The sequence below is a fragment of the Vulpes lagopus genome, chromosome 21 (genome assembly GCF_018345385.1).
Source record: "Vulpes lagopus strain Blue_001 chromosome 21, ASM1834538v1, whole genome shotgun sequence".
Lineage (NCBI taxonomy): Eukaryota > Metazoa > Chordata > Mammalia > Carnivora > Canidae > Vulpes > Vulpes lagopus.
In genome coordinates, this window is record NC_054844.1 from 43,269,849 (window position 1) to 43,278,648 (window position 8,800).

The 8,800-nt window shown below is 54.3% G+C and overlaps 1 protein-coding gene across 1 annotated transcript; it reads right to left on the reverse strand.

Annotated features, from left to right (window-relative positions):
- Positions 1–1,350: 1,350 nt before the first annotated feature.
- Positions 1,351–8,381, reverse strand: KRT2 (keratin 2). The gene is made up of 9 exons (XM_041736253.1): positions 7,758–8,381; positions 6,559–6,773; positions 6,166–6,226; positions 5,258–5,353; positions 4,459–4,623; positions 4,029–4,154; positions 3,459–3,679; positions 2,275–2,309; positions 1,351–2,176 (listed from the first exon to the last, which is right to left on the reverse strand). The coding sequence occupies exons 1-9, from the start codon at positions 8,379–8,381 to the stop codon at positions 1,737–1,739; spliced, it is 1,983 nt and encodes a 660-aa protein (XP_041592187.1). The 3' UTR covers positions 1,351–1,736.
- Between the last annotated feature and the right edge of the window lie 419 nt (positions 8,382–8,800).

Consider the following 8,800-nt stretch of genomic DNA (forward strand, 5'->3'; position numbering starts at 1 on the left):
TGCCTCCTCTGAATTGTTCAAAGTCATCTCAACAGCCTCTAGTGATGCAGAAGAATCTCCCAGACTCAACTAAGGCCTCACCAAGGTTTTGAAGCTAAAGTAAAATGAAAGAGAAAAGAATCCCGCAGGATATTTTTTTTTTTTAGTTTTTTTCTAATTTATTCATTAGAGGCACAGAGAGAGAGGCAGAGACAAAGGCAGAGGGAGAAGCAGGCTCCATGCAGGGAGCCCGATGTGGGACTTGATCCCAGGATCCCAGGATCACGACCTGAGCCAAAGGCAGAAGCTCAAGCACTGAGCCACCCGGATGCCCCTTTCTCTGAGTTGTTTCAAGCCACATCTGCTGCACTGAACACCACATACATATAGCTTGACCTGACCCAACCAAATCTATCAACTCCCATTTGGGCAACTCTGGGCAGTCTAATCCCAACCCCAAGAGCCCAGTCCTTCCTGAGCTCCAGGAAGCTCCAGTGACATGACAGGCCTTTGTGGGGAAGAGGCTGAAATTATCACACCCACAGGGGAAGGCTGTCCTGATTGGGATGTCCAGGGCTAGGGGGTCCCAGAGGGCTGCTGGATGTGGGGGAAGAAAAGGATCCATTATCTGCTAAATGGGTTAAGGAACTTCTCTGATGGAAATGTGAAAATAGTGGGGTTTTTTTTATTTTGGAGATCACTTTATAGTCCTCCAGAGACTTTCCCAGATCTTCTCCTTCAGCCTTTGTTGAGAACCCCTGCTGGGATCTAGGGCTTCCAGGATACAGTGTCCATGACCTCGGTTGAGCTAAGGGAATTCCATCTTGGAAGCTCAGAGCTGCGGACAGCCTGAATGGATCTCAGGGGGATCAGCTGATCTGCCCTCAGGAGAAGGGACCTCAGATCAGAGCTCGTGACAGAAGAGGGTTGGAAGAGGGGGCGGGGGGTGGGACATCTGTGGGAAAAGCTTTTTAACAAGGGTGGCTTTGATTTTCTGGGAAAGAGAATTTTCCACAAATCCCCCTGTCACCCTCCTGGCATTATCACAGTGCCCAGATCTGGCCAATACTTTCTGAGCAAATCACACCCACACCCTGACTCCAGGGCTAGCCCCTCCTGTCTCTGTTCTCAAAGACTTCCAGAAAAAGTACCCTTGGCTTCTCCCAGCCACACTGCCTCAGGGCAACATGGCCCTGCTCCAGGAAGCTTCTCTTTTATCATTTCCCAAGCTCTCCCTTTTCTGGTATCTCAGACTCGACGGCTCCTGGCTACCCATTTCTGCCAAGGCTTGACGTTAAACACACATCACATGCTATAAATTGCAAATGAAGTTTATTGTGCAGACACCAAGACCACAGCGCTTTAGATGCAGAGTCAGAAAGGTGGGCTATATACACAGAAACGTGTTTCCCTCGGGGCAGGGCCACCAGAAAGGTGCAGGCTTTGGGATGGGGCCCTCAACAGAACAGTCGTCCGGAGAAGGGACCCCGAATGTGTGACGCCAGGAGGGGCCAGGAGAGAGGCATGGCTGCAAGTGCAAGCCTAGGCAGCGCAGCCGCTTCCCCGGGGCACAGAGGGTGTCACTGGCTCCAACGAATTGGTTTGGAGAGAAGATATTTCAGACACAGTATGTGGGAATCCCTTTCCTCCAAAACGCCATCAGAGATGGAAGACAAGGTTTGATTTTCTGTCGATTTGGACGAGCAGACACAGGATTCTACGTTCTAAAGCAGAAGAGTCAAGGGTGGAACTCATCCTTATCTAAAAGAGAAGGTCACACTGGAGCCTGAGCCAGAACCACCCTTTTCGGAGCTGGAACCTCCTCTAGAGCCACCTCCAGAGCCATAGCCTCCTCCAGAGCTGGAGCCATATCCTCCCCCAGAGCCAGAACCTCCTCTAGAGCCACCTCCTGAGCTATATTTTCCTCCACTGCCACCTCCAGAGCCAGAGCCGCCCCTGGAGCTGCCTCCAGAACCATATCCTCCTCCAGAGCCAGAGCCTCCTCTGGAGCTGCCGCCAGAGCCGTAGCCTCCTCCACCGCCACCTCTGGAGCTCGATCCTCTGCCTCCAGAGCTGTAACTGCCACTTCCAGAGCTGAATCCTCCTCCTCCAGAACTGGATCCTCTACCTCCAGAACCATAGCCTCCAAAGCCGGCCCTGGATGTCACGCTGGAGGACATGGAGCTGCTGGTCACAGCTGCAGAGAGAGATGGCATCGCCACGGAAGTCCTGGGTGCCTTGGCCCGCATCCTCCCGACACACCGCCCGCGGGACCGGAATAACCCCACTACTTACAGACAGTCACGTTGCTGCTGAGGTCTCCGGACATCCTGTCAGGGAGAGAAAGACTAGCTCACGGCTGAGCCCTTGGGCTCTGACTGCGGGTTGTTCTACAGCTTTCGGCCTGCAAACATGCGCTTCTGCCATCGGCCACCAGGGCCTTCCAGGGCCCACTCACTCTGCACTGGCAGGTCACAGACGTGGGCAGGCCCCACGTTTTCCCACATGGCGTAGTAGCATCCCGATTCATCTCAATTTTTTGCTCAGATGAACATGATCAAAAAGCAAATTCACTTCTGACCGGCAACCCACGTTTGTATTTCAGTCTATCTGAGGGAGTCTGATACCCCAAATCCAAGCCACGCTAGAAATTTTGAAACGAGGCCACACCGTCAGCATTCAACTCCGGAAGAATCGCAGCTCTGTACGGCCTTCCCCTCCCACCCCCTGCCCCCGCCTCCTCTGCTCCATCTCAAGTCTTTGCTGCTTCTCCCTGCGGGCCGGGGGTGGGGGCCTGGCCCCCAAGACAGGTTCGGAGCCACAGCCCAAGCAAAGCAGCTCCTTCTCTGTCTCACTGGCTGGCTGGTGGGCGACCCGGGGGAGCTTGGCCCCTCCCAGGTGCTTCAGCCTGATGAAATCACGAGGACGCCGCCAACGCACCCAAAGGGCTCAGACAGGGCCTTCAAACAGAGGGAGGACCGGCTCCCTTGTGGAGGGTGAGCAGATGATTCCGCTTGCCAGGCCGGAAATCTGCAAAGAACCAGGTCTGGGCCCTGCCGCAGGTGAAGGGTCAGCCAGTCACCCCTCAGCCAGTCAGTGTGATCCAACACGTGATCCCCTGGTTCTGGGTCACAGGTGGAAGGAGCAGAAGCTTTGTACCCCACAGACCCGTAAACCAATGTTTCAGGCTCTCTAGGACTAACCCGTTTTCACGACATTTTATTTTCTCTTTCAGAAAAGACAAAGATTAGCTTATTGCCTGATTTAATTTAATTTACTCCGGCTTAGTAGTCATTCCATATTGATAAATCTAATGCTTTGGGTCGAGAATGGCTGCCTACGACGCAGAGTGATACCAGCTTTCAGCTGTCAGAAGGCCCTGATTCACCTCCAGCTTTCCCTGCCTTCCCTCCAGCCCTGGTTCTAGGGGACAGGGGAGGGCGGACCACGTTACCCTTATGCTTTCCAGTGGCCCCCACCTGCACTCCTCGCCCTCCAGCAGCTTGCGGTAGGTGGCGATCTCCACGTCCAGGGCCAGCTTGACGTTCATGAGCTCCTGGTAGTCACGCAGCAGCCGGGCCAGGTCCTCCCTGGCCTGCTGCAGAGCCTCCTCCAGGTCCGAGAGCTTGCCCTGAGCATCTTTGACCGCGTGCTCTCCCTTCTGCTCAGCTTCTGCAATGGCTTCTTGCACACTCTTACACTGGGAGAGAAGGAGACAAGGTTCCTGGGGGGTCCAGAGTGGAGTCCTCTGTGCGAGCAGATGTGTTCAGGGTATGGGAAGCCAGCCCCCCTGGCCCTGGAAGTGTTGGGTCCCTCTGGAGTTAATGTGAGTCGCAAACAATGATGCCAAGACTCGCTGCCATCTCTGGGGCATGGTCTTCCAGTCGCGTCTGACTGGGCCCTCGTGCTTTCCCCATAGTGACCTTTATCCTCACAACACAGGGCCTGAGGCATTATCCCACACTCCCATACACCCCTGTACACCACCTCCCACCCACCCAAGCCCCACGCGACCCCTGGAGCCGCACAGCCCTCAGGGCTGCGCCCACCTGCTTCTTCACGTGGGCTATCTCCCCTTGCAGCCTCTGGATCATGCGGTTCAGCTCGCTGATCTCCATCTTGACCTCCTTCAGGCTGTCTCCGTGTTTCCCTGCAGTCACCTGGAGCTCTTCGTACTGCCCGGGAAGAGGAGGACAGTGACAGCTTGGAGGAAGCCTGGCTTGAGCCACGGCAAGTCTAATACAGGGGGAGCCAACCAAGCTGCCTTCGCAAGACGTGGGGGACTGTCTCCCATCCCCAGAGGGACTCAGGGCCATTCTCAGTCGAGGGCAGATGTGGTGCTGCGGACACTCTTGCTTGGGAATGGGCCCAACTTCCATGAGACAAAAGCACCAGCCATCTCACTGGACACTTTCTGGCCGAAGTGAACCCCAGCTTGTGAGACACAGCTGTGGCTCTCTCAGCTCTCGTCCTACTTGCCTTGCTGTGGTAGAGAGCTTCGGCCTCAGCCTTGCTCTTCTGGGCGATCTCCTCATACTGGGCTTTGACCTCAGAGATGATGCTGTCCAGGTCCAGGCTGCGGTTGTTGTCCATGGACAGGATGACATTGGTTTCGCTGATCTGAGTCTGCATCTGGGACAGTTCCTGCAACACACGAGGTGTCTGGCCCTGGCTTTCCCGCCCACAGCCAAAGGCCGTGAGGAGCATCCCCCTCCCCAGTGTTAGGGAAGCAGACTCTCCGACCAAGCTGGGTGGGCTACAATGGGCAAGATGCAAGAAACATAACCACCAATCCTAGGCCTCTGCCAAGGATGTCTAGAGAATTATGAGAGGAGAGTCTATTCCTGAGCCCTCACCATTTATGCAGTTTTGATGTGTTTGATGCCCCCAGAAAGAAGCCTGCCGATGACAAATGTTCCAGAAGATATTTGCACACATGGGCATGGGGGGCAGGTCTGTTACAGACCTCTGACGTGCATTAGACATAGGAAGGGGAAAAGGACCGGTCTCTTCCTAAGGGGAGCTGGACATTTGAGCAATGGAGTGAAGGGAAGTGGTCTCCGTGTTTCCTGAGCCTCACTTCTTGTGACATCAGAGGAGATAAGTTCCTCTCCTCCAAGACCTGCGCCACAGAAACGCCCTCGAGGCCTGGAATGGTGGCAAGTTGGAGTCAGCCGGTCCATAAGCCCCATTCGCCCCACTGTTTCGCCAGCTGGGAAAGGACTGGTTTGGTGGGAAGGGTGGGATGCAAGGGTCTATCCAGGAGCAGCCTCCTTACCGCATCAAAGAGGAATTTAATGAACTCAAGCTCCTGGGTCAGCACGTCCGTCTTGGCCTGCAGCTCCACCTTGGTCATGTAGGTATTGTCCACGTCCTGCAGAAGACGTGAGGGGCTTCTAGCGAAACCCACGCACTGCTCATGTGTGGGCCCCACCCTCTCCCTGTCCCTCTCTTCTACTTGGTCCCTATTAGCTGCTCTCCAACAGCTCAGGCACCTCAGTGAGCCATGTGTCCCTGGGCGTCATTTGGCGCAGAGTCCACCATGCGCCTCGACTAGGGGGCTCATGCCCTTGTCCACTGCTCACATTGCCCCAAAGCCAGCAGAGCTCTGGTGGGATGAGCTCTGTCAACCGTTCCCTCCCTCCCGCTTGAGGCACTGTGGTTCCCGCTGCGGGACCTAACGGCCTCTGTGGCTGTTAGCAGCCCTCAACTCTCCCATCCTGTCCGTCCAGCCCACCTCTCCTGAATTTCCTCTGGATTTTACACCAAAGCTTCTGCAGGAACCAGGCTAAGAAGCCACACTTCGGGCCTTCTAGCCCAAACGTGTCAGCACAGTCAGCAACATCCTTAAGCCGGCTTGCTAAGGGAGGTCCAGCCCTACCTCAGCTCTTCAGAAGGAAACTAAGGTGCTTCCTGTGTTTGCGTCTTGCACGGCCCAATATAGGCCTTAAGGACATTATTGATGAAAATGCTCTAGCAAATCCGCAGCCCAGCTCCAGAAGCTCGAACTGCAGAGACCCGTCCATTCTCAACAGAACCAGCCTATATGGCTGGTTGGACGTGCCCCACCCCCTCCCCTGGTGACTGCTGTTTCCACTCAGAGCTGTTCTCCAGCCTGTCTGCCGGCGCCCGGTGGGCTTCTGCAGCCTCCTCTTTCCCACCCAGCCCTGACACCCTCCTGCTCACCTTTTTAAGTGTCACAAAATCATTCTCGGCAGCTGTGCGCTTGTTGATTTCATCCTCATACCTGTGGGGACCCGGGGACACAGTTGTTAGATCAGCTCTACTTTGTTCACTTTTTTCTTTTCCTTTTCCTACCAGACTCACCCCCAAACTCCCCATTCTCTGAGAGCATTAAACACTCCTTCGCTATCTAAATTGTAACTACGACGTCCCAAGTAGGTAGATTTTTCTAAAAGCTAAGTCTCAAGCAGATGACAAAGCATCCATGTCTAAGGCTCTGAGATGTCTTCCTCATAAATAATCACCACACAAATTATCACCACAAATGCGACGGGGACACAAGTGGCCTCCTGGGGGGACGATCAATATCTTTTCTGCGTCTACTGTGCCACCTACTTCTTCTTAAAATCTTCGACAAGATCCTGCATGTTGTTCAGCTCTGAACCTTGCGATGTTCGTTCCGCAGAAAGCGTGTCCACGTATTTCTTCAGCTTGGCGATGTACGCTTGAAAGATGGGCTCCAGGTTGGTAGTGCGGGTGCTCACATCCAGCTGCTGCAGCAGCTCCCACTTGGTCTGCAGCACCTGGTTCTGCTGCTCCAGGAACCGCACCTACGGGGACCAGGGGAAGAGCCCATGAGCTCTGGATTGCCCTTCCCACCAGCCGGCCACACTCGGCCAGAGCCAGCTCTGATCCTGCTTTGGGGCATAAAGAAGTCTACACGGCTTTGTGCTCACAAGCTGGATACTGCATCCAGCTCGGGCTCCCTGCCTCCACACGTGGAAAGCTCTATAGACTTCTAATGTTACATCTGGCACTTTCCACACAGAGAACTCTTTTTCCCTACTTCACCGCCTACTATCTCGTTTGCAGCTGCTCCCAAGACTCCAGGCCATTTCCCTCTCCCATCCTAGTTGGATTCCCGGCCAAAGTCCCACAAAGTCTTGAGCAAACCAAAAATAGGCGTCCACTGGCACTGCTCCTAAAGGTGCAAGCGTGAGAGCAGTGCAGGGCAGGGCTCCTCGGTCTGATTTTTAAGAGCCTCATAAATTTCTTAGGCACATTCATCTGCCTTGGAGTAGGCTGAGACTCCGTAATGCTCAAAAATGACACCAATAAAAGTTTTTACGGGTCACAAAACCGAGAATGCTTCTCTTGAAGGCAAGAATTTCACTCATTCCCAAGCAAGTTCAGCTTCCCAGAACTGAAGAGAATAGTGACTCCCAGGGAAGCAAAGACTGTCTCAGGAGATGTCTTACCAATTTCTTCTAACACCTGCTGCCACTAGGCCTGAACTACTTCCACCCCATTACTTGTCTAAGCGCATCAGTTTTCCCATGGTTTTCAGAACTTTCCATAAATATTACTTATCTGGGCTGAAACTATAAAGCCAAAGGCATACGTAACTCCTAACTTCGGACTGTTTCAGAAGACGCAGCCCACAAAGCTAGCATCTTTCCCATTTGGGATATAAGCCAGGCTGGTTTGACTACACCAAGGGCTCCTACAAGAAACGAATCTGTGCCACTTCCTTTCCAGTGAGTTGGAAGTAGGGCATCCTGGGCATCAGATGGAGCCAGCTTCTCGGCACTCACCTTGTCAATGAAAGAAGCAAATTTGTTGTTGAGCGTTTTGATCTGCTCCCGCTCCTGAGACTTCACGTTCTGGATCTCTGGGTCAACTTTCACGTTGAGAGGCTGCAGGAGACTCTCATTGATGGAGACTTCGTGGATGCCTCCACCTGGGAATCCTCCGGGCCCAAAGCCACCAGGACCCCCAAAACCTCCAAGGCCACCGCCACCTCCAAAGCGGCCTCCGCCAAAGCCGCCTCCACCGAAACCACCGCCTCCAAAGCCGCTGCCTCCTCCAAAACCGCCGCCTCCAAAGCCACCTCCACCGAAGCCGCTGCCTCCTCCGAAGCCGCTGCCACCTCCAAAGCCACCTCCTCTGCCACCAAATCCACCACCGGAGCCAAAGCTTCCGCCTCCTCCAGCCACACTAATGGAGATGCTCTTGGTGCCTCCGAGGCCAACAAGACTCCGACTGCCAAAGCCGCCACCGCCGGCGCCCCCTCCGCCACCGCCGTGGCGGCTCAAGCAGGAGAAGCTACGGGTTGATCTCCTGCTCCCACCGGAGACCACGGCTGAGCCACTGCTGAAGCTCCGGAATCCTCCTCCTCCTCCTCCTCTTCGAGATTTACATGAGATCTGACAACTCATGATGCCTTTGCCCAGTGGGGAAAATTGAGGTTTCCGAGATGAGTTGAGGCTGGAGACTGCGCTCTGCTGTCGGGAGACCGTCAGGGTCCCCTTTTATACCTGCCAACTAGGTGTTGGAGTGCATGGGCGTGGGCACACGTAGGCATGGGTTTGGTCTGCCTAGAAGCTACGCCTGGTTAGTGATTATCAAGCTAATAGCCATTAAAAATCTACTAATCAGCTGCATCCCAAAACTTGCTTGGACTGCAAACCTCTCCTGTTTATCTGGGCATCTGTCATGCAATTCGATTTTTGTGAAATCATCAAAAGAGGAGATCAGGCTGTGGGTTTCTCAATCTGAGAAAAAGACCTTCTGCACAATGTTGTTCCCAGCTCTGGACCAACCCAAAGGAGGGCAGCTAGCACCGGGCCTGTGCAGG